This window comes from Hemitrygon akajei, chromosome 23 (assembly GCF_048418815.1).
Source record: "Hemitrygon akajei chromosome 23, sHemAka1.3, whole genome shotgun sequence".
In the NCBI taxonomy this organism is placed as follows: Eukaryota; Metazoa; Chordata; class Chondrichthyes; order Myliobatiformes; family Dasyatidae; genus Hemitrygon; species Hemitrygon akajei.
Window position 1 is genome coordinate 53,507,723 of NC_133146.1, and position 26,092 is coordinate 53,533,814.

At 41.1% G+C, this 26,092-nt stretch overlaps 2 protein-coding genes across 5 annotated transcripts in view; one reads left to right on the forward strand and one right to left on the reverse strand.

The window, feature by feature from the left end:
• The window catches only part of LOC140715448 (disintegrin and metalloproteinase domain-containing protein 9-like), a 63,880-nt gene extending 53,177 nt beyond the window's left edge, over window positions 1-10,703 (reverse strand). Inside the window, exons 1-3 of one of the 3 annotated variants that reach the window (XM_073027647.1) lie at window positions 10,538-10,703; window positions 4,042-4,133; window positions 1,811-1,887 (exon numbers count right to left, since the gene is read on the reverse strand). In XM_073027647.1, the coding sequence (XP_072883748.1) occupies window positions 1,811-1,887; window positions 4,042-4,133; window positions 10,538-10,640 (272 nt within the window). In that variant the 5' untranslated portion in view covers window positions 10,641-10,703. Of the gene's footprint in view, window positions 1-1,810; window positions 1,888-4,041; window positions 4,134-10,525 lie in introns of all 3 variants that reach the window. The other 2 variants (XM_073027646.1, XM_073027644.1) reach the window with 2 other exon arrangements.
• A 4,774-nt stretch (window positions 10,704-15,477) lies between these two features.
• On the forward strand, window positions 15,478-25,349 carry c23h10orf88 (chromosome 23 C10orf88 homolog). 2 transcript variants are annotated; one of them, XM_073027653.1, is made up of 6 exons: window positions 15,478-15,643; window positions 17,221-17,421; window positions 19,593-19,665; window positions 19,746-19,952; window positions 23,464-23,969; window positions 24,301-25,349. In XM_073027653.1, exons 1-6 carry the CDS (start codon window positions 15,516-15,518, stop codon window positions 24,527-24,529), a joined length of 1,344 nt encoding a protein of 447 aa, XP_072883754.1. In that variant the 5' UTR covers window positions 15,478-15,515; the 3' UTR covers window positions 24,530-25,349. The 2 variants fall into 2 exon arrangements, with proteins under 2 accessions (XP_072883754.1, XP_072883755.1); XM_073027654.1 differs by having other exon boundaries at window positions 15,506-15,643; window positions 17,226-17,421.
• Window positions 25,350-26,092: the final 743 nt, after the last annotated feature.

Sequence of the window (26,092 nt, forward strand, 5' to 3'; positions counted from 1 at the left end):
AAGCTCTTCTTGGGTCACGGGAGGGAACTGGGAGGTAGCCATGCCAAGCACAGTGGAATGCCCCCAGGCTTTCTCCCACACGGCACCACTAGCAGCCCAGTTCTTCTCTCATTGTTTCCTCCAATGGCCTCTGCCTGAAGTGCCACTCCGGTTCCACTAGGGGGACCGTGTAGTCATGATGCTCAGCCGGCGTTAGGTCGAGGAGGCCTTGGAGGGCATCTCCCTCCAGTGTCCTCCCATGACCGCAGAGTCGGGTTCCCCGGTGCAGGCCAATTTCTAATTCCACTCCTGACACCAAGCAACAGAAGCTCGTTCAGCTCAACTGCAGGTTTTATTGTGACAGACACAAAAACAGACTGGGCCCTATGACCCAGGGAGCGAACCCATTCAGTCACATACAGACGGGGAGGTGATTATTACATACCCTGGTTACAGTCAGGGTGACCCGCAAACACACAAGCGAACAACTGTATAACCCAAGCTAAAATGTAACAGTGAATGAACTTGAACTTCCCACCATAATCTTATGAAAGCATTTTAAAACAAGAACAATAAGTAGCTTTGACCACTAGGAATGCTGGGGCAGGCTGTCAACTACAGCCCCCCCAACCCCGAAGTGCCACTATATATAATATTTAAATTAAATAAATAGTGCAGAAACAGAAATTAAAATGTAGTGCAGTAGTGGTCATGGGTTCCATATCCATTCAGAAATCGGATGGCTCTGGGGAAGAATCTGTTCCTGAATCGTTGAGTGTGTGCCTTTAGGCTCCTGTACCTCCTTCCTGATGGTAGCAACGAGAAAAAGGCATGACCTGGTTGATGGAGGTCCTTAATGATGGACGCCACCTTTTTGAAGCATCGCTCCTTGAAGATGTCTTGGACACTACGGAGGCCAGCGCCCGTGCTGGAGCTGATTGAGCTTACAACTCTCTGCAGCTTATTTTGCAGTGGGCAAAAAGGCTAACTCGCCTGATAAACAAGGCTGAACTTCAAAACAAGATGAGCCTCTGAGAAATAATGAAACATTATAAATACAGGCCTATCTTTCGTGATCCGTATCAAGGACCGTTCCTGAGATCAAGAAATGAAGAGCAACAGATCATTGAAGTCAAACAGTTGCATTTTGTAATAGTCATTTTCAGACCCTGATTGAAAGAAAACTATTTTGTTTCTCCTTTGCTGTAGTGACTTCATTTCCATTGCGACCCACTACTGCCACCCTGGGTGAAATCAGCCAAACAGCACAGAGCAAAGACTGAAAGGGGATTCCTCTTGATTTGTAGTATAACAGCATAGTGAATCAGTGTAGTTGAACACACAGCTTCATTTTCAACACTACAATGATTTCAACGTCATATTTACAAAGACCCAAAAGTAAACAACATCATGGAAATTGTAAAATGCCTGAAAAATTGTGTTGATGTCCTTGACATGGAATCCATGCCAGTCTAGTGCAAGGCCCCAGATACCCTGGATAAGGCTTGAAGCTTTGTGCAGTGCAGATGGTAGATGGGAAATATTGTGGAAGAAGTACATTGAGCAGGGTATTTGTGAATTTGGATGACTATGGGTGAGAGAATAGTCTAGAAATAGCACTAGAACAGGAGAGGATCATAGGAAGCTGAGAGGATCACAGGCAGGTGAACGTAGAGATCATGGATCAAAGGCATGACTTGCATTAATGACATTAAAAGAGCACAGCTGAATGCAACCACGTTATAAAATGCACAACACTTCGCACAAGAGAGGCAGTGTAATTTCTCGGTCAACATATTAAAAATGCAAATAAGTTATTATTTATACTTACTTATTTTTTTCAAGCTTTAATATATATGTTTTGCCTTCCAAAACAATTGAATATGATACTTTATCCTTCCTCTGTTCCTGCAGTAATAACAATAAAAATTAATTTCAGATTTTATACAGGTTACAAAAGACTCTTGCTTGACTATTTATCTGTTTTATAGAAAAATAATCTGTAACTCCTCTGATCCAATATAAATCCAAAGACACTTTGGAAAGAGCATCAAGTCCTCCTGTTAGGTTTGAAGGCTTCACCAGAGGCTTGTCTGGAAGCAATTTCAAATCAGCTTTTATTGCAAAATGGAAGAAAATGCCATGGCAACCTAACGGTTAACATGATGCTATTACAGCTCGGAGTTCAAAGTTCATTTCCAATGTCATCTGTAAAGAGTCCTCCTCATGAAATGCGTGGTTGTCTTCAGGTCCTCCTGCAGTCCAAACATATACACGGGTTTGTAGGTCAATTGGTCATTGTAAATTGTCCAGTGATTAAGCTGGGATTAAATCATGGATTGCTTGTCGGTGGGGCTAAGAGGGCAGGAAGAGGCTATTCCACACTATATCTTTAAATAAATGAAAGGGGAAAGAACGAAGGGAAGGAACTCCAAATGTTGGGCAGATATAAGGAGAGTCCAGAATGGGAAAGGCTACAGAACCAGAGTGGTAAAATAATATGAGGTGAAGGACATGAGAACAATAACATGGACATTGAATGATATCAGGCTGTCAATGAGAAAAGGTTCCCAGTGGTTGTAAATCTAAAGTTTGGCCGGATGTTGCTATAGAGATAGTTTGATGTCACTTTGCGATGGCTGAATTACAAGTGGTAGAGTTAAGCTCTGAGGTGAACATGGTTCATAAGTTTTGTTAGTGGAATCTTGCAATGTATATACATTGATGGCGAACCAAGTATATTCTCTCAATCACAGCAGGAAAAGCTATGTTTCCCCCTCCCCAAAAAGTCTGAATGTTCAAGAGTTTTCTCTGCTGAACAAAAATCCAAAGCTTCTTGCAATGATGTTCTTCCCTTCTCAAGACAGGCTTTCAGCCCAAAACATTGGACTTACTTGAGTCCTCTAAAGATTGCAGATAAGGCTGTGGAATGACATTTGTGTGTGATGTAAACTCCATACATTTACAGTACTGTGCAAAAGACTTGGGTATATATATATTGCTAGGGTGCCTAAGACTTTCGCACAGTACTGTATTTGTCAACATGGAGCAGAGAGTGAGTTTGTAAATATGGTAGGAACAAAGGTTGTTGGGAATGGTGAGGGTGGAGCAAAGGAACACAGGATCAGAGATATACAAATGGGGACATCCAGGGCAGGTGCAAAATGGAGGTGTTCAGAGAATGGTTCACTGCCGAGATGGGGCTGGATAGCACAAGGATATGGAGGTTTCATGCTTATCTGTATATTTAAGTGAATGGAGTCCCAGCAATGCCCTATGTTAGGTATTCCCAAAGTTTCCCTAGTTAAATGAAGAATTATTTCTTGACACAGAAATCACACTGGGGTTATAACAATGATTTATGACTGGAGATACTCCGACAAATTTCATAACTTGTGCAACTTCAAAGTTTAAAAAGTTCCAAGTAAATTTATTATCAAAGTACATGTATGTCACCAAATACTACCCAGAAATTCATTTTCTTGAGGCACTCATGGTAGGACAAAGAAGTACAATAGAATTAATGAAAAACTACACAAAGACTAACAAGCAACTAATGCGCTTGTGAAGACAAACTGCAAATGCAGAAAAAAACCAGACAAAGTAAATAAGTAAATGACACTGAGAACATGAGTTGTAGAGTCCTTGAAAGTGATTCCATAGGTTACGTGCAATGATCAGTTCAGATCTGACCCAGGAAATGCTCACAATCACCATTTACTCAGTGCAATTCTGCTACAAAACAACTAATTTCATGTCATATGTCAATGGTAACAAATCTCATTCTGAATTCCATTCTATGTCAGGTTATATCAGTCACAAAACACTGGTAAAAGCAATCCTTATTGGTCAACATCTTATGGAAGTATAAACTCAGTGACTGCCCAAAAAAGCCTATTAAAATATGAAATACAACAGTTGACAATACTTCTTACTGTTCTTTTAAATCTTTTAATATTTTATTCTGCTGTATTTCATGAATCAGACTAACACTGAAAATGAAAAATATTTAAGAGAATGATGAAAATCCCAAAAGGAGGAATTCTAAAACATTCCAAGTACCTGGGCAACATCTCGTCTCGTCCGTTCCGGTATAAGTTTAGGAATTGTGATTTCATAGCCAGGCAGGTTAGGTGTTTGCTGGGATGATGCACCTAATAAAAAAGCAAAATAAAAAAACAAGATAAGATTTATGACAAGAACAACCCTCAAATTTCAATGTCTTGTTCAGCTGCCCAAAGATCCATTGCAATTTATCAATCCATGCATGTTGTAATTTAAAAATTAAATCTGCTCAGTAACAGGAAAGGAATTAGATGCTCTAAGGGAATCAAAACTTTGCTAGATGAGCAATGTTACCACAACCTTCTCAATTGGTGTTCTCAATTCTTAGCCTTCTCAATTCATTCCCAAACACTGATCACGTGTTGCTTACAGAATAAACAACTTCACTTTATGCAGCAACTTCCAAAACTTCGGGATGAATAGGACTTGATGTGTAGGAATTTCTTTAGCATGCACAGACTCACTAGAGGCTGGTGAATCTGTTGAATTCTTTGTCACAGATGGATGTGGAGGCTAAATCATTGGCTATATTTCAAGCAGGGGTTGGTAATTTCTTGATTAGTAAAGGCATCAAAGGTCACAGGGAGAAGGCAGGAGAATGGTGTTGAGACTAGCAGAGCAGACACGATGGGCCGAACGGCCTAATCTTGTTCTTATGTCATATGGTCTTATGGTCATATGTTCAGATACAAGAAGCAGTTCCCAGATAACTACAACTCACTACAATTAACCTGCTACTGAAATAGGTTCATGATAGCTGTCAACTCCCTGGCCCTACACTCCTCTCTGTTACATTTGGGTAACAAAAACACCTACATCGGACTCCTATTTATCGACCATAGCTCCACCTTTATCATCAAAATCCCAAATAAACTCATCTCCAAACACCAAAACTCTGTACCCCCACCCACTGCAACTTTCTGACCAACAGTCCACAATCAGATAGGCAACAACACCTTCTCCATAATTACCTTCAACATGGGTGCCCCAGAAGGCAGGTCCTTACCCCCTCACTATACTCCCTATATACACACGACTGTATGGCCAGATTCCACTTTAACACTAACTTATACACAAGTCTGCTGATAGCACCACCATGGTGGGCGGGTTTGAGATTTTCTGCAGGAAGTGGCATGGTTTAGAAGAACATTTCCTTCAAAATAAAGCAGTTGCTCATTGACTTCAGAAAGCAGGGTGGAGTACGTGCCCACATCTGCATCAATGGTGCTGGGATGGAGATGGTTGAGAACTTTAAGTTCCTAGAAATCAATATCACCAACAACTTGTCCAGCAACATGGATGCAATGGTCAAATAAAGCAACTTACTTCCGCCGAAAGCTAAGGAAATTCAGTGTGTCTCTTACCAATTGTTATAGTTGTACCACAAAGCCAACACAGTATAGCAATTGCTCTGCTCAAGCCCACAAGAATTTTTTCCCCTTCATTGACTCTGTCTACACTTCCCACTTCCTTCAGAATGCAACTAACCTATTCAAGGCCCCTTCTCAGCCTAGTCATTCTGTCAGCTCCCCTTTCCCATCAGGCTGAAGGTACAAAAGCTTGACAACATCAGTCACTGGACTTATCCCACCATAATCAAGGGTCAGGCTCCAAGACAGAGACTACAGTCTCCCCAGATGCTATAGAGATTTGCACAAGTATAGTTTTATGCTACCTTTCAAAGCATGCATAAAAAGGCATTTAGCTCATCTGGGAATGAAGCAACACAAACACTCATTATCTTAGGTTTCACCTTGCAGGAAGTAATGGCCTGCAAATCCTACCACAGCTGGCATGCTTCCAATTCTGTCTCAAACTTCAATCAGAATTGTTTCTTCACTCTTAAATAGCCTTCTGTAGGTCATACCTGGACTTCTTGCATAGTTCTGGATCACCGATCTTGAATGCTCCAGAACTAGCTCTCAGCAGACTACTAATCTCCTGGTTCATTCACAGCTTTTGGTTTGGTTATGACCAGTATATTCTGGAAGGCTCACACTCTGTTCAGACTCGGTGTATTCTGGGGTTGGCCAGCAGGGAGCAGACATAGTTCCTTAAGGATCTTTTTCAGAACTGATTGGAATCCTCTTGTTATTGATCATTGAATGTAATTAACATCTGTCTATTTAAACCCTGCTTCCTGTATCTTACATTGTTCAACTTTGAAGTGTTACCTTTTATGTAACAAGAGCCGCTGTTTTTTATTGTATGTGGAGTCTTTTCTGTACTTTTTGATGTCTGCTTGCTGCCTGCCATTTCTGGATCTTAACTGTACATCAAGATCTTGGATTGCTGAGTTTGTGTTTGGGTCCAGCTCTGATCAACTACCTTCCTCATATCCTAGTTGTTACCTTGCTTACTGGGAAGGCACTAGCTTGGGTCAGCCCTTCTGGGCACAGCAGGGACCTCTTTGCTTCAGTTACCGAGTCTTCATGGATAAGATGTGGAGGGTTTTCAACTACCCAGTCAGTGGTCGCGAAGCAGCCAAACGACTCCTCAAACTTCACAATGGTAGCCTCAGCACCAGTGATTATGCCATCTCCTTCTGCACCCCAGCTGCTGAGAGTCCGTGGAACTCAGAAGACCTCGCTGCCGCTTTTCAACATTTGCTTTCAGATGCCATCAAAGGTGAGATAGCATCCAGAGATGTGGAAGGTGATCTGGATGCACTGATTAACCTCTCCATTTGAGTGGACAATTGCCTGCATTAGAGTTAGGAGGGAACTATATCTGCCCTTGCTGGCCAACCCTGAACAGACCAAAGACCTAACACACTCGTCCACATAGGTCTTGATGGAGTTGATGACAACTGTGGTGCATTCATTCAGATCTGAAGATGAAGCTCAAGTCACAGTGGTCTATATCTCTCCATTCTAAATGATTTTGAGCATTACTGTAGTATCTGCTTCCACCCCTTCCCCTGGGCGTGCCTTCCGAGTACCTGCCACTTTTAATGGAAAAGACTTGCCTTGAAAATCCCCTTTAAACTTTCCCCCCCCCTCTCTCTCTTAAAGCTATTCCTTCTACTATCAGAATTAGCTTTATTAACACCAGCATATGCCATGAAATTTGTTAACTTAGCAGCAGCAGTTCAATACATGATAATATAGAAAGAATAAACAAATTAATTACAGTGTGTGTGTGTATATATATATATATATATAGAGAGAGAGAGAGAGAGAGAATAAATTTAAAATAGTGCAAAAACAGAAATAATACATAATTTTTTTGAAAAATGAGGTAGGTTCATGGGTTTAATATCCATTTAGGAATTCTATGGCAGAGAGGAAGAAGCTGTTCCTGATCTGCTGAGTGTGTGCCTTCAGGCCTCTGTACCTCTTCTTGATGGTAACAGTGAGAAGAGGACTTGCCCTGGATGATGGGGGTCCTTAATAATGGATGTCGCCTTTCTGAGGATTTGCTCCTTGAAGATGTCTTGGGTACTAAGAAGATGAGTACTCAAGATGGAGCTGACTAATATTACAACTTTCTTTAACTTCTTTCGGTCCTGTGCAGTAGTACCCCCATACCAGACAGTGATGCAGCCTGAAAGAATGCTCTCCATGGTACATCTTTAGAAGTTTTCAAGTGTTTTATTTGACAAATCAAATCTCTTCAAACTCCTGCTGAAATATAGCTGTTCTATTTCCTTCTTTATTGATATGTTGGGACCAGGTTAGCTCCTCGGAGATCTTGATAAGATCTTATGGGAATGAAGGTGTTAAACGCTGGGCTATGATCAATGAACAGCATCCTGTTTGTGTTATGTTGTGTTTGTGTTGTCCAGGTGCTCTAAGGCCGTGTGAAGAGCCACTGAGATTTCATCTGGTATAGACCTATTGTGCCAAAAGGCAAATTGCAGAGAGTCCAGGTCCTTACTGAGGCAGGAGTTCATTCTAACCATGACAATCTTCTCAAAGCATTTCATCACCATAGATCTGAGTGTTGCTGGGTGATAATCAGCAAGGTAGCTTACACTACTCTTCTTAGGCACTGGTGTTACTGTTGCTTTTTTACCAGGTACTTCATCGAGGCTTACCACCTTGTGAGAGTTCACCCTCCTTAAAGACAGCCTAACATCAGCCTCATCCATCTTGGCATAAAGACTCTGACGATCTACTCTATTAATTGCTCCTCTTAAAGTTATACACTTTTATCTGATCTCTCCTCAACTTCTGAAACTCCAGAGAAAACAATTCAAGTTTGTCTAGCCTCTCCTTATCTCTCATCCAGCCATTCTCCTAGTGAACTTGTTGTGCACTCTCTCCAAAGCCTCCTCATCTTTCCTGTAATGTGCTGACTACAACAGCACACGATACTCCAAATGTGGCTGAAACAAAGTTTTTTTTAAAAGCTGAAACATGGCTTGCCAGTTCTTGTACTCAACAACCCAACCATTGAACGCAAGTATACCCTGTACCTTCAATACTACACAATCTATACTATCTGTGTGGCCATTTCAGGAACCTATGGACTTTCCTCCCAATATTCCTCTAAACCTCAGTGCTCCTCAGGGTCCTGGTCCTGCCATTTACTATATACTTCTGCCTTGCATTTGATTTCTCAGAGTGAAACAGTTCACATTTGTCTGGATTAAACACAAGCAATTTTGCTGATGCTGGCATCCAAGTTAACACACAAAATGCTAGAGGAACTCAGCATATCAGGCAGCATCTATAGAAAGGAGTGGTCGACATTCCACATCAATCAAGGTTACATAAAGGTAGGTCCCCTTTGACTAGGAAGAGTTGCTAATGAAAATTGAGTTTATTTAAATATTTGAATACAATTGCTTATTGAATAGATCAAAGTTCAAAGTAAATTTATTATCAAAGTACATACTGTATATATATCACCATGTACAGCCCTGAGATTCATTTTCTTGCAGGCATACTCTGTAAGTCCAATAACCATAATAGAACTGATGGAAGACTACACCAATAGGGCAGACAGCCCACGTGCAAGACAAAACAAACTGTGTAAATACGAAAAGAAGGAAAGAACATAATAACAATAATAAATAAGCAATAGAAGTTGAGAACATGAGATGAAAACTCTTTGAAAGCAAGTCCATGCGGCAACAGTTCAGTGATAGGGTGAGTGAAGTTATCCCCATTGGTTCAATAGTCTGATGGTGGAGGGGTAATAACTGTTCATAAACCTGGTGGTGTGAGTCCTGAGTACCTTCTTCCTGATGGCAGCAGGGGAAGAGAGCATATCCTTGGTGGTGAGATCCCTGATGATGGATACTGATGTTCTGCCACAACGCCCCGTGTAGATGTGCTCAATAGTGCGGAGGGCTTTACCCAAGAAGGACTGGACCTATACACTACGTTTTGTAGGATTTTCCGTTCAAGGGCATCGGTGTTTCCATACCAGACTGTGATGCAACCCAAATATGCTCTCCGTCACACATCTACAGAAGTTAGATGCCAGGCGAATCCTCGCAAACTTTATAAGGAAGTAGAGTTGCTGCCGTGCTTTATTCGTGACTGGACCGAGAACCCGAAATGATAACACCAAGGAACTTAAATAGGTGTGTGGTGCCTGACCTGCAGAGTTCCGGCATCACTTTCTGAGTGCTGCCTGGATTAAACTTCATCTACCAATTTTCTGTCCATATTTCCCACTGATCAATGTCCCGCTGAATATTGGAGTTTGGAAAAAACATAAAGGCGAGAAAAGTTTGCAGATGCTGGAAAGATGAAAGAAAAACAAAAATGCTAGAATAATTCAGATGTTCAAAAAGCATCTGTTTGGATAGAGAAACGAGTTTTATTGTCAGAATAAAATAAACCGATCACAATATCAATCCAAGGAAGGCAGGCGAAAATAGAAATGAAATGGAGGAATTGCGTAAGTGGAACTGACGCAGAGAAAGCCCAGTATTGATTTTGTATTTAATATGACTTTAATACTGGTGGAGAATGGAACTCACGGCACCCGCACAGTAAATAATTTCAAGGTGAAGTCGAAAGAAGTCTCGAAACACTCGTGGGCGGTACAGAACTAAATTTAGGAAGACCAGGGGTAGGGAGTAAACGATGAAATATTGAACGATGGAATTGAAGTGATTCTGCGGTGGGGGTAATGCTCACCCAGACTGCACCCTGAGGACTAATTTGATTCCTGAGAGACAAGGGTGGTGATTATCAGTGAGATTTACAGCTTGCCACCCAGTTCTGAGCACAGCCCGTTCCGTCTTTTGTGTTTGTCTTGCTTAACAATATAGGGAAACAACGTAAGGTATTTTGAACAGTTACAGAAAGGTTGGTCAAACGCTCTTTGAGACGGAAGAGCTGCTAATGAGGAACTGGTTTTTACTTAAATCCTTCTAATAAAATTGCTTATCGAAAAGCCCCGTCTTCCGAGCCAATTTCAGTCTGAGGAATGGGTCGTAACGAAAAGGTTGCGGTAATTATACATTCAGTGGAATGGATCGAACAATAATCTCAATTGGATATAAAGGAACGGTTCTTACACTTATCCTTACCTGCCCCACTGCTAACGCAGAGTCCCAGCAGTGAAAGCTCTACCAGGAGTAACATCCGACTGGACGGTCTGTTTGGGCACCCAGTGATCAGACCCCGCGCCATTGACCAGGGCTCATTCTGTGCTTCAACCACTCGTAATGTGGTCCAAACAACTTGTAGTCAGGTATAAATAACATCCAAACGGACCAGAGAAACGAGTTTGGCCACTGATGACATCAGACTAAACTTCGCATGGCTTGCGTCAGATTTAGATCGGAATGTCCATTCCTTAGCCTTGTGATTGAGTTAAAGCGGAGTACCAGAGCATCTGTTAGGAGGGTCTGTAACTGGAAGCATCTTCCAGAGGAAGGTATGGAACTAAGTAGTTTTTGGAAAGGTCTTTTCTGCAGGTCTACTTCTTGGGCAGCTCCTAGAAATCCAAGAGCACCTGCTTCTGTATATTCTATGATGGCTAACGATGCCAGCATGGATCTTGGACAATTGTAGGAGGTGCTTGACTGACAGGCAGGAGGGGCATTGTGGCAGGTGGAACACTCATCACACCATTTTCATTGGCTGTCTGCATGGTCCTGATGAATTGGATTGAAGTTCACAGTCATTCCAACTGATCCTTCACAATGGTGAGTGGTGGGTACACCAAGATTCCATGAGTGTTACATTTTTCAGTGAGGCTTGAGAACATGCTAAAAGTGTTTCCTCTGAACTTTTGATAACCTCTTCTTCTGATGGAGCTCAGAGCGAAGTAAGAACAGCAAAACAATTGAAACACTCAACAGGCCAGGCAGCATATGCAGGAAGAGAAAACAGAGTCAACACTTATGACTTAAGATCTTTTATCAGGCACAGGAAAGTAAGAAAACAAGACAGCTGAAAGTTGCAGAGAAGGTGGGCTAGAGACGGACAGGACAAAAGAAATATCTCTGATGAGGTGAGCTCAGGGTTGTTATGAAAGTAAAGTCAAGTTTATTGTCAGATGCACTTGGAGCACTGTGTACAGTTTTGGTTACCCTGTTATAGGAAAGTTGTGGCTAAACTGCCAAGAGTGGACTGTGGGAGGAAATCGGAGCACCTGAGGAAGGATTCCTTGCCAGGACCAGACAGCCTGAATTACAGGGAGAAGATAGCCAGATTAGATCTCCACTCTTGGAATGTAGGAGAATGAGGGGTGACATGATTGAAATATTTAAAATTATGAGAGGCATAGATAAGGTGACTGGTAAAAGTGTTTTCCCTCGGGTAGGGGACATTGGTTTAGGATGAAAAAAGTAAAGATTTAAAAGGGATCTAAGGGGTAACTTTTTCATGCAGAAGATGATGAGTATGTGGAATGAGCTGCCAGGAGAAGTGGTCAAGACAAGTACAATAGTATAATTTATGAAGCACATGGATAATTTCATGGAGGGTTGGGGCTTAGAGGGTTAATGGAACAAACACATGAAATTGGGACAAGCAGGGTGGGCACCATGGTTGGTATGGACTCATTGAGCCAAAGAGCCTGTGTCTGTAACTCTACTGCTCCATGACTTTATATGGAGCCAGGGTGAGACTGTCTGCTACTCTGTCCTTGGTATGTTCACTTACATTCTTGGTGAGTAGGGAACTTGGTGTTTGGGTCACATCATTGTTGGGGATGGCACAATAATGGAGCAGTTCATGCAACACTTTACAGTGCCAGCTGTAATTTACTTACAGAGGTGGAGCATGGAGTCACCCCCTCCGGCACTTCAAGTTGCACTGTCCCAGCAACTCCCAACAAACCTGATTAACCCTAGCCTAATCACAGGGCAATTTACAATGACCAATTAACCTACCTGGTATGTCTTTGGACTGTGGAGCAAATCAAGGATTGGACGTACAGACTCCTTACAGAATGGCGCTGGAATTGAACTCCAAACTCTGGAACATCCTGAGCTATAACGGCGTTGAACTAGCCGCTACGCTAGCATGGCACCCAACAATGGGGTTCAATTCCCGCCGCTGTCTGTAAGGGGTTTGTATGTTCACCCCATGATGATATGGGTTTCCTCTAGCTGTCCCAGTTTCCTCCCACGTTTCAAAGACTTTCAGTTTAGGGTTAGAGAGATGCTATTTTGTCACTGGAAGCATGGCGGCAATTGTGGGCTGCCCAGCGCAATCCTATCACAAAGAAGAGAAAATCTGCAGATGCTGAAAATCCGAGCGACGCACACAAAATGCTGGAGGAATTCAGCAGGCCAGGCATTATCCTGGAAAAGAGTACAGTCAACATCTCGGGCTGAAACCCTTCAGCAATAAGTTGTCCCGTGATTAGGTTACGGTTAATCAGGTTTGTCAGGGGTTGCTGGTGCAGCCTGGCTCAAAGGGCCAGAAGATCTGACTCCCTTCAGTCTTGCCGAAGGGTCTCAGTCCAAAACGTTGACTGTACTCTTTTCCATGGATGCTGCCTGGCTGCTGAGTTCTTCCAGCACAATCCTTGCTCATTTGAGTTGATGTACATTTCCCTGTATGTTTCAATGTACATGCGACAAATAAAGCTAACGTTTAATCTTCTTTAATTGACATATCTACAATCATCTTGGTTATCATTTTATTGGACAGATACTTTATTGATCCCAAAGGAAGTTACAGTGTCACTAGCGTTACAAGTGCACAGATATACAAATATTAGAAGGGAAGTAAAAAAGAATTTAAAAATAAGTCAACTCCAACAGGAGGGGGTCATCTCTTCCCTGGCGATAGGTTGACTCATTAAAGAGCCTAATGGCCGAAGGTAAGAATGACCTCATACAGTGCTCTTTGGAGCAGTGCAGTTCTCTTAGTCTGTTACTAAAAGTGCTCCACTATTCAGCCAAGGTGGCATGCAGAGGGTGAGAAGCAACTTCCAGAATTGACAGGATTTTCCACAGGGGCCTTTGTCCAACCACAACCTCCAGTGTGTCCAATTTGACTCTATAATCGAGCCAGCCTTTCTAATCAGTTTATTGAGACTATTGGCATCACCCGTGTTGATGCCATTGCCCCAGCACACCACCACATAGAGGATTGCACTGGTGACAACAGACTGGTAGAACATGTAAAGGAGAGGCCTGAATATTCCAAAGGACCTTAGTCTCCTCAGGAAGTAAAGACAACTCTGGCCCTTCTTGTACACGGTGCTCCACTCAAGTCTGTCACCCAGGTGCATCCCCAGATACTGAAGGTCCTCTCACATCCACATCCTCACCATCAATAGTAACAGGAAGCAATCCATCACCATCTCCTTTGTCTTACTGATTGGATAGTTGGTCCCCAATCTGGCTCCTCTAATTTATTCTCAGATAATGGCTAGGCACAACTTTCTTACACCAGCAGTGGCAGGAGCAGAGGCAGGAACAGGGACTGGAAAGTGGCTGGGAGTTGGGATCAGAACGTGGATGGGAGAAGGGCAGGTGTATGGCACAACATTCAAAGCACAATAGGTAAACAGCCCTTCCAGATGAGACAGATTCACATGCATCTCCTCCAATCTCACCTATTGCATTCAGCGCTTTTGATGTAGCCTCCTTTCCATTGGTAAGACCAAGTGCCGACTTTTCCAAGCAGGTGCTCTCCCTCCTCAATAGTTATCCTGAGCTCCTGGATGTAAGCTATTTCAGCTTCCCTGCTAATTCCCACACTCCACTGCCACAGACTAAAGGAACAGGGCCTCACATTCCACCTACAACCCAATGGTATGAATCTTGAATTCTCAAAATTCAAGTAAACCTGCAAGCCCTGTTCCTTTCTTTCTCTTTCTCATCCTCCCAGGTCCTCCCACATGCTCCCTTCTTTCCAACCACTCCCCTTTCATTACCCAATGTCTTCCCCTTCCTCCACTTGGTCCCACTCCCTGACACTCACACACTTATCTGATTGGGTCCTCTATCTCTTCCCCTTTATCAGCTCACCACTCCTCCCTTATCTGGTTCTATTCATTGCCATCCTTTCTTGTCAGATTCCTTGCACTACAGCTTTTTGTTGTCTCCACTATCATCTGTAACTATCTCCACTGTTCCTTCCTCCACTGGCTCCACCTGCCCCTCAGCTCATGTGGATAAATCTATCACTTTCCAGCACTGCCTCTCTCCAACCCCTCTCCTCTTTATCCAGTCCTGATATAGCATCTTGACCCAAAAGATTGACCTTCCTTCAATTCCACAGCCTCCGCCTGGCAGGCAGGCAGACAGACATACTTTATTGATCCCGAGGAAAATTGGGTTTCGTTAAAGACCAACTAAGTTCCACTGGCAACTTGATTTACGATCTGGATGCTTTTCCATATTCCACCCAACTCCCATCTAATCCCTGGTCCACTGCTTCCTGCTAGTTTGCATTCCCTGTCTATGCTGATGCTACTAGCTGTGTGGGGATACGGTGCCTTTAACTCACAGTAAATGGGGAGAGGCTTGTCGGGCTGAGACATTTTTTCCTTGGAGACTGAGGGTATGAAGGTGCATAAATCATAAAGGCTATTGATAGGGCAAATGCATTTGGTCTTTTTTTCCCATGGCCGGGGAGTTAAAAACTAGAGGGCATAAGTTTAATGTGAGAAGGGAAAGATTTAATAGGGATTTTTGCCTTTTTGTTTACACACAGAGAGTGGAACGCATAAGCAATGAACTGCCGGAGGAAGTACATTAACAACTTTTTAAAGCAGCATTTATAGGAAGTACAGACGAAGTTTCGGGCCGAGACCCTTCGTCAGGACTACTGGGATAGGAAATGTTGCAGGGGTCCACGGATCCCTTCCTTAATGGTATAAAACAGGTTGAGTAAAGGAGGGATATGGGTCAACACGAACAAATGCATGGACCAGTTAGGCTAAAGGGCCTGGCTTGGTGCTGGAGTGACAGTAGCCAGACTGGGGAACCAGCCGGCAAAAGCGCGGCTCCTGCGGCCCCGCAGCCGGGCGTCGGGACGGCGCCTGCGCACACGGCGGCTTCCGGGAGCGCCCGGCGGCTGGGCGGCCGAGTGGGGAGCATGGAGCCGACGGCCGGCCTGTGTGTCAGGGCCGCTTGGCGCTGCGGCGAGGGGGGGCTGCGGGAGGTGCTGAGGCTGGTGGCGGCCGACTCGGAGAGCGGAGCTGGCAGCGGGGAGACGGCCCTGCGGTAAGACTTGCTGGCGCGGCAGAACGGGTGACTGTTCTCCAGCCTCTGGGCCGGTACTTGGAGGCGGGAGGTTTCCCATTTTCCAGGCCAGGTGCCGCTATCCGCTGCAACTCAACCTCCCCACATGAAGGAAAGTTGCCCAAAGGTGCAGAACAGCGCCGGGGGTGCCAGTAACCGTTGTTTTATGCTGCTGTAATGTTGGCGCTGACTTTCACCCTTCTTAATACAAGCAGTACCTTATAACGTGATCCATGAAGCGTGTCAGCGCTGGGCTTTAGTGAAATCCCGGAGGAGATGCTAAACGGGTGGAAGTGATTGCTGACCGGTCAGTCACTATCCATTTGTGGCTAATTGGATGCCCCGAAGTAGCCCATTGTGTTTTTAAAAAACTACTGGAGGATGTCGGTGGGCCAGACAGCATATGCAGATGCAAATGGACAGTTGGAGAGGATGAAGGATCATCAAATGAAGGGTTTCAACGTCCATTTCCTGTTTTAGATGCCGCAAAGAAACCCATTGAGTTTCTTTACCAGACTTTTTTTTTGGTCCTGATCTCAGCATCTACTGTGTCTTGTGTAACCCATTATATTTCTAATCTAATAGCCAAAGAAAAAAGTTGGTGGTGTGTCCAAGACTTCAAGATAATATACCTGGGATCCTTCACAGTCTGTGATAATCTATGTCAACATTATGAATGAAAAATGATTTACGCTTGATTTGTGGAGCAAGCCTTGGACAAAAATATCAAAAAATTAATTACTAATTTAATTGGATCGGCACAACATCACAGCAGGATGAAAGATCTTTTCTTGTGCTGTACTGTTCTGTGTCTGTGGAATGCCCTGCCACAGACTGTGGTGGAGGCCAAGTCTGTGCGTATACTTGCTGAAGTTGACTGTTTCCTGATCGGTCAGGGCATCAAAGGATACGGTGAGAAGGTAGATAAATGGAGTTTAGTGGAATCTGGGATCAGCCAGGATGGAATGGCAGAGCAGACTAGATGGGCTGAATGGCCTAATTCTGCTCCTATGTCTTATGGTCTTATGTTATAATTATGATGCTGTATATCTGCATCAATCCTTTTGGCTGTTTTCAAGAGCTGAGTGATTTGAGGTAGTACATTACAGTACTAGTAGTTTTTTTTAGGGTTTCCGTGTGTAACAATGGTGATATGTGAAGAAAGCACCAATCCACTTTATATTCACCAATCCTGAAGGGTTTCAGCCCAAAACTTTGACTGTATATTTTTCCATAGATGCTGCCTGGCCTGTTGAGGTCACCTATCATTTTGTGTGTGTTGCTCAGATTTCCAGCATCTGCAGATCTTCTCTTGTTTGTGAATCCATTTTCTATGAAGCTCTGAATGTGAGTGCACTGAATATTATCAGTATCTGGAAAGCAGTGCACAATGAGTATTAGGAAATCTCAATTAACATTGGAAAAATGCAAAGCCTGTTTTACTGTAAGTGGAAATAATGTGTATCAGTCCAAGGATGATAAAAAATTGTGACAATATTAAAGCTGAAAATCAACTTAATATTGGAAATGTCTTATTGTATGTTCCTGTTATGCTTCAGTACAGAAACAGTTACTTTGGAAAGACCTGAAACCAACGCTGTGGAAACGCTGTGCATCTTGTATCTCCAGTGTGCTGAACAGCTTGCTGAGATAACCTTTGTAGAAGTAGTTAGTGAAGCAAAAACAATGGAAGTTTACGCAGAAGAAGAGTATTGTGGAACATGCCAAGGCCAAAGATTGGATAATCCACAAAAAAACAGGTAATCTCTTATTTTACTTTACAATGAATATGGAATCAACGATTAGGAAATTGTTGTGGTATAGCTGTTTTGCTCTTATTTCAATACAATATTTGATATTGATGATGTTAAACCAAAAAACAACAAACTACAAGAGAAGGCAACACGAGTGAATCTGCAGATGCTAGAAACTGCGAGAGAAGAATGGGTTTTTAAAAAAAAGCAAGATAATGGAGGCAGAAAGCCTGTGTAGAGAGGGAGGGGTGAAGCAGGAGGTGACGTGGAACCAAATGAGGCTGGCGATGATGGCCAGACAGAATCAGGAGGGGGAGGGATGAAGTTGGTAGACACTAGCTGGTGGGTGATGGGTAGAGACAGATTAGTGAGGAATGAAAAGGGATACAAGGATCCAGTTGTGGGAGATGGTGGCTGAAAGATGACAAATGTAGACATGAAACTGTAGAGATCCACCCTGGGTTCTTCCACCCCCATCTGCTTCCATCCACCTATTGCCCATACACTTAATCTACTGGGTTTCTTATCTCCTTTCACAACTGGTTCCTTCTGCTGATCATTCTCCCACCCTTCTATTTGGTTCCACATCATCTTCCTTATTAGATTCCTGCATCTGCAGTCTTGTGTCTCCACTGATCACATTCCAACCTCTGTCTCTACCCCTGTTCTGACTTCCCCTACCTGGTTCCAACTGCCTCCTTTTATCTCCCTTCTTATCTCTACCAATCTCCCCCAGCTTCTGTCTTGCAACTTCATCCCACTCCTACCTGGTTTCACATGCCCATTATCCCCTACCTCACCTGGTTCCAGCTAGCGCCTGCAGCTCTAGACTCATCCCTATCGCTCACCTCTATATTCTGGCTCTTTCCCTCTACATTCTCAATCCTGATGCAGGTTCTCAACCTGCAATGTTGAACATCTCTCATTTTCCTTAGATGCTGTCTGACTCATTAAGTTTCTCCAGAAGATTTTTTTTGCTTCAGATTACAACAAATGCAGATTCTTGTATCCTTAAATGTTTAAATATATTTTGGTTAAATACCCTATAAATGGCAAATGAGGTAATTTTGTGGAAATCTAATTATTTTTCAGTTCAATTTTTAGTTTCTACCAATCCTACCAACAGGTTAGGTAAAATAAGTCCACGTGAAGGTGTATATACGGTGCCATATTTCATAAAGTAGCTATCTGCATGACAGATTGCAGTTTACACAGTGTAGCTAACTATGCTGTTAATGCTCTTAATTATTTTCTAAAATGATCACACTATTTTTGAGATAGAGCTTTCATTTTTTAATAATGGTGGTGTCTCAAATGAAAAATTCAAAGTTGTTTCCTTTTTAATGGTTTTAACAAACTTTTAAATAAGACATAAATATAAGAAAAAAACATTGCTTGAATTCACATATACATAAGAAAAAGTGGGCATTAAGTCATGAAGATAAAGATTAGCTTTATTTCTCACATATACATAAAAACATCAAAACATACACTAAAACGTGCAGTTTGGATCAATAACCAACACAGTCTGATGATGTGGGTGGGGGTTGGTGGACAGCCCGCAGTTGTCACCGTGCTTCTGGCACGAATATTACGTGCCCACAATTTATTAACCCTAGCCTGTGCATCTTTGGAATGTGTAAATAAACCAGAGCGCCTAGAGAAACCCTCAAATTCACATTGAGGAACTCCTGACAGGCAGTGGTGGGAATTGAACCCAGATCACTAGCAATGTAAAGTTATGCTATGCTCCCTGTCTAAGGATATCAGAGAAAAAGTTAAGCCGGTCAGAGTGTTGTGCTTTAGGGAGATTTTGTATGCTAAAATTATGACAAAATTTGTACGTTAAGGGAATTAAAGGTTATGGGGAAGAGGCAGGTAGGTGGGGATGAGTCCATTCTGGACCTTATGGAATGAAGGAGCAGGTTTGATGGGCTGGATGGACTACTCCTGCTCCTGTTTCTTGTGTTCTTATATTCAAACATATGCATGGCTTTTATCTGGAATTACAGACATAATCCCCAAACTCTCTGTTCAGATAAAAGAATATGCTTCAGATTTATCCTTTAAGATTCACTTTAGTAGTGGCTCCTGCACTGGTGCCATGGATGTTTGAAAGGCATTGATGTAACTGAGTGTTTTCTAACTCACGAGGATTCCTTTTAAATCTTTTTCAGTGGCCATAAGCAGGTTATCATGTTTAAGAAATACTTTAAATTGGATTTTCCTAGTTCATCCTGTGAACTGAAGGTAAGCTGTTGAAATTTGCATTTAGCATTTATTTGGCATGTTTTAGTCAGGAAATCTCCTGATTATTGTTTGCTTCTTAGTTGCTTTCTTTAGGTGGAAAGGAGAAAATACAAATTGGTGAAATAGTGCTGGGCATAAGACGTGCTTCGGTTGATATCTTCAGAGGCATTTCTCCATTAGGAAAAAACATCAACTTACAGCGAGTTCAGACAATGATGGATTCAATGGGAACAAAGCTATCACCTGGAGCTCAGCAGCTTTTGAACATGGTCCAGTTTCAACAAAAGGTGAATGATAGGAAAAATATATTAAGTGAATGTAAAGAGTTGAATAAAATGTTGTATTTCTATTTTAGGTAAGTTATTTTAGGATGAAGGGCTGCATTGCTTGTATTTTCTGCATTAAAATATTTTTACTTTGACTCTTTTTGCTTCAGCACCAAATGATTCTATGAATGAGTTCCTAGCCTGGCAGAGCACATTTTAAACAACAATAGTAGCAGACATTAAACGAAGGGCTAAGCAATCCCATTGAACAGCTAATGGGAGGAGATGGCTCCACGAATCTCCATCTTTAACTTGGTTCCAAGGCATTTGCTTTGTATTTCGCAATCTCTGCCACAATTAAGCCTTCTCTCACACTCTCACAAGCCAGTTTTAAGTCAAAATTATTCACTGGTCTGCATACAAAAAGTAAACACTAGGAAATCTGCAGATGCTGGAAATTCAAGCAACACACTGGAGGTCTTGGCCCAAAACGTTGACAGCACTTCTTCCTATAGATGCTGCCTGGTCTACTGTGTTCCACCAGCATTTTGTGTGTGTTGCATACAAAAAGTGTTGATTTTTGTACTGTAGGTTAATTGCAAGAAATAATACATACATCATGCAAGTGAAAGGCAATGATCTCCAACAAAAAAATAGAGTCCTGCTAATGACCTTGTTACTTCATTGTCCATTTCCTTCCATTATTCTGGAGATCATCATTGATTGGAAGTTTAACTAGTCACACACAATCTGTAACTAGAAAAGCAGCTTAGGGACTTTATATCAGAGGTGAGAGATTCCTAACTATAAACCACAAGTCAAGAGCATGTGTTGCTTGGATGACCACGGCTTGAACAGTACCACAGAAGCTTGGTGCATAGCAGACTGTTGGATTGGCCCCGAAAGCATTGTGGACTATCTACAAAACACATTGTAATTACTTGCCTAGACCAGTCTAAATATACCCTCCAAAACCTGCAGCCACAGTGAACGAAACTGACAAGGACAACAGGCATGTAGGAAAACAACTACCTGTAGTTCCATATTCATGTTACACAATATCCTGGTTTTTACATTGTCACTTCGTATTATATCTGGAGTTCTGTAAGCATGGCATTTGGAGAGTGTCATCCCGAGATGTATGGCAGTAGCTTATGGAAGTGGCTAGCATCATCCTCTCAGTTTGGGAAAGTAGATGCCTGCATTTGGGCAAATTGATTTTTAAAAATATTTCTTTATTTGGACAGAACAAGCTGTTTGTTTGATGGGATTAGAATGATAGGAAAATAACATAGTAATTCGACAATATGGATGGTTATATAGCTTGTTCACAACTGTTTTCAGTACTGAAAGCAGCAGTGTCTTGAAAAGGTGTTGGAGAGAAAGTTGGTACTCAACAAATGTCTTTGTCCAATAATTACTGAAGGCAATATTAGATTGATGCATGCAAACTTATTGAAAGGTACAGTACTGTGCTAAAGTCAAAGGCACGTATATATAGTTAGAATGCCTAAGGTTTGCACATTTCTGTATTTTGGTTAAAATAGGAAGGTTGCTGGTAAACAGAAATAAGAGCACTTAGCGTTGTATTAGCTCAGTAGTATTAAGTTTTATTTGGTCATTGGAAAGACATACAGTACAGCTCAAAAATAAGGCACCCTAGCTTTATATACATGTCTAAGACTTTTGCACATTACTGTAATATTCGAGAACATGGAATAGCTATCATTTAAATAAATAACTCTTGTTAATTTATTATTTGGAAAAATAATTGTTATTGTCTAGTTTTGGCTGACAGGAGTAACATAAGACAGTTTAAGTCAGCAGGTTTATGAAGTTACCTGAGGTGGTAGTAGGCCTGAAATTTAGGAGCATTTTGAACTTGGCAAAGGAGAACTAAAAAATTGATAAAGGGGAAGATAAAATATGAGAAAAAAGTGGTGGAACAGTAGATAGGATAGATTTGAGTGCAAGTGTGGGTACAGAGAGAGGGGAATTTGTAACAGGAAATATGATGGCAGAGGAAGAAATACTTTGTTAGTCTTGCTGGAAGAAGACTTAAATCCTGTCAGAAAGACTTGAGAACCAAGGGTCTGGTGACAGCAAGGAACAGATGGAAATGATCATTTGTGGAAAAATGTTACTAGAGAAGTTGGTGTGACTGTAAGCTCAGAAATCCCAATAACTTAATGGCATATATTCCAGAGTTTTGAAAGAGATTGGGTTAGAGTTTGTGGATGAATTGGGTTAGTAATTTCTGGAATGGTCTCTATGAATTGGAAGATAGTAAATGTGACACTACTATTTAAGAAACAGATGAGACAAAATATGGAACTACAATATAACGTCCTCAGTATGAGGGAAAATGCTTTAATCTGTATTGGACGATGTAATAACAGAACACTTAGATAAGGATAATAGGACTGAGCAGAGTCAGCATAGGTTGAACAAAAGGAAATTATGTTTAGCCATTCAAGTTCTTTTGAAGGTGTTATTAGAATAGAAAAGTGTCCCAAAAAAGATGTTGGTCTACAGAGCTAGACCACGTATCGTTTTACTGGCATGGAATGAGAGCTGGTTAACAGACAAAACAATAAGTGGGAATAAATGGATCATTCTTGGCTGTGACTTAAGGCTACAAAAATAGACTAAATGTCAGATATCTAGTTTTGTTCATGCAAAACTAGGTGGGATTCTGAATAGAGAGAACTATGTAACTGGCTATAGACAAATTGAGTGACTAAACAGATGACAGATATCTCTGGAAAAATGTGAAGTCCTTCATTTTGACACACAACACACAGCATTTTTTAAAATAGTGACAAATTAGTGTATGGTATGTTTACCTTTGAAAGGCTATATATGCAGGAATAAAGATGTCTTACTATACTTACATAGGGTTTTGGTGAGACCACCTGTGAGTATTAATCCCTGTGCTAAAAATCAGAGTACTTGCTGTAAAAGCGGAGTAGTGATGATTTGCCAGATTAGTTCCTGGAATGTTGGGTTTACTGCAAGAGATTAAGCAGACTTGGCCAGTATTCTTCATTGTTTAGATGAATGAGTGGTCGACCTCATGGAAACTTACACAATTCATACATGCTTCCGAAGGCTGATATTTTCTTGAATGGGATATAGAAACTGAAGTCACTGTCTCAAAATAAAAGGTAATTCATTTAGAACTGTGGTGAGGAGAAATTTCTTCTAGAAAGTGGTAATTATCAACCACTGAGATTTACAGAGGTTCTGTTGTAGAGTTCATTCAAAACAGATGTATAGGTTTCTGCATTTTAAAAGAATCAATGGATTTGGGGATAGTGCATAATAGTGAGGCTGTGGTATGGGATCATCCATGACCTGGACGAAGGGCCAGATGACCTACGCTTATTATCATGATCTTAAACCCAAAGGTTTTATGTTTTTGCTGAATTTGTAGATCACATCTGAGGTGACCTTGAGTCACTAAGAATTGGGCAGTCTGCTTATGACTTTCAAATGAATATAAATGGCTGTAACCTTGTTTTTATTTCAGCATAACCAAGCAGCAATAGGAGGATTGTTTCAGGGGATGCTTGGAGCAAAAAATTTGGCAGAAATTGGAAAGGCAGTTGGTTCATCTCAGATAACTGCACAATCCAAGGAAAGGATAACTGCTCATGAAAGTATTGAAACTAATTCAATAGCCATTTCACGGCTGGAAGAAACAAAGGATCCAGAAGAAATAATTGTATCTAATGGCGAATGTGCAGAGAAAACAGGTGCTTCAAACCTGGCTACAGGAATAAATAATACAAAAACTGTGTGTGTTTCTGAAGCCAACACAATGGATGCAGATGAACAGAAGTTTGCCAGAGGAGATATGCAAGAGGCTGCATCAACTTACTTGTGCAAACAAAATAATGGAGAGCAAAACACCATTAGTTCTGAAATGCTCCCCTTTCTTCGGAATTTGACCAGCCAAGTGAATGATCTTCGCATAGGAGAAAAAACTAAAACTGTCAAAAATGATCCAACAACAGAGGATGGAATGAATAGCAGGTATGATTTTTATAAGGAAATGGAGCCTGCATCCTTGTACAAAGTATTTTATGAAAATTTGCTCTCCAGATTGTTGAAGGTTACATTCAACTTGGTTTTAATTCTCTCAAACCAGTATGTATATGATAATTGTCATTTACTGCAAAGATGTAGGAATTCATTGATCCCACATTTTGTGCCACATTGGCTGTTTTTGATAAACTGCTGCCCCAAAGTTTGTACTTTCTAACCTTATTTTAATCATGAATTGTTCAGGAAGTAAACTGTTAGATTTTTAAATATATATTTTAAGACCTGTCTGCTTAATTTATGTTGCTTTCTTTCTTCACAGGCTACACCAACAGACATTTTGTTTTGAATTGGAAAAGCATATCACTGAACATATGGAGTCAGTAGAAAAGAGACTTAAAGATTATATTGATCATCGGTTAACTATATTGCAAGATGACCTTGATAAAAAGTTTGTTTCGCTCACCAAGTTGATTGAAAATATTACTGTGAATAGGACTGTAACAAAAAGTTTTGAATGTGGTGCTGTCTTAACAAATGGAGGGCTTTAAGTAACTTCACACTCCTCAAAACACAACTAAACAGGTTTAGTTTTGAGAAACACTAAATGTAGCATTTAATGCAGGGAAGTCTACGCAATGTACTTGGGCTGTATGAATTTGAGGTTCAAGCATATTAAATTTGTATTTGGTTTGTTTTTCTTTGAGTGATGTATACACTCATTAATTCATGGCCAGTTAACCCAGCTAATTCACTCCTACATCTTTTTTTACCTACCAACTTGCCAGTTTTGGAAGTCTAATTCTAACTCTTGCTGTGTTAATGGATAAATCCTAAAGACTGTTTAAAGCTGGCAGTTTGGATGGATACAGGTTGATGCAGAAAGTAAGGTCTATATATGACCCATCCATACGTGTACAAATGATTAACGGGAAAATATTGGGCACTCAAAATTTACTGCAAACTTTCAACATGTCAGCAGAAAAAACTGAAAACAGCACTGCTATAAAAAAATTTAAATGTTAAATTTATAAAATGTACAAAAAAATTAACGTTTGTGAAAAAGCATTATAACTTTGCGAATGAATTTAATCTGTTTTACTGATTTTTTTTTCATATTTGTACTACCCTTGAAGAGTTGATCTGAAATTGATCCTTGGCCCTCCAGTGCTTTTTTGGGTACATTGGAAACTTAAAATTACATGAACAGCATAGTTTAGCGTAATTCTTAATAAAACTATCAGGTATATTCTATTTGTCTCTCTATCATTCACTTCTGATTTTAGACCCTTTATTGACTGCCATTTATTACCCAAGATACAAATGAGTGTGATTAAATCTTTATTTAAATTAAAGAACATTTGTATCGTGCTTGCATTCATGAGGTATTAGTAATGTTTTGATGGATTTGGACATCATAAGTGGCATTAAAATCCAAATCAATTCCAGTGGAAAAAATGTCTTGGCCTTGAAATTTCATAGCATAGTGTTCTACACAAATGAATTTATATGAAAAAAAATGAACGAATAAGTGGATTGTGAATGAATGATTTTCTCTCTTGGTCCTTTGTGACATTCAATGCTTGGGAATGTTTAGTTTGGTTTTGTACGTCACAAGATATTACATTAGATACTACTAAACCATATCCAGTAGTCTTGATGCCACTGTGCAGTTTTCTCCTAAACATTTTTTGCCATATGTTAGATGTGGTCAACTTGTGCAGTAGTAGGCTTTAACAGCAAGGAAGGCCTGCTTTAAGGTTAGTTGAGGAGATCCTGTTTGAAAAGTCCCAGACAGTTTGAGCCAGACCCTATCCCACATTAGTCTATTGCTAATCTAACCTAAAGAATTTGAAGATATTGCCTCCTACCCTTGATTTTCCAGGTGATAGAAATCAAAGATTTGGGAGATTGTATCAAAGAAGCTTTAATGAGTTACTCCAGTGGGTCTTTATATTATTTAGAGATACAGCCCAGAATAGGCCTTCTGACAACCCCAGTTTAATCTTAACCTAATCACGGAGCAATTTACAATGACCAATTACCCGTACATCTTTGGACAATGGGAGGAAACCAGAGCACCTGGGGAAAATCGACACATTCCGTGTGAAAGA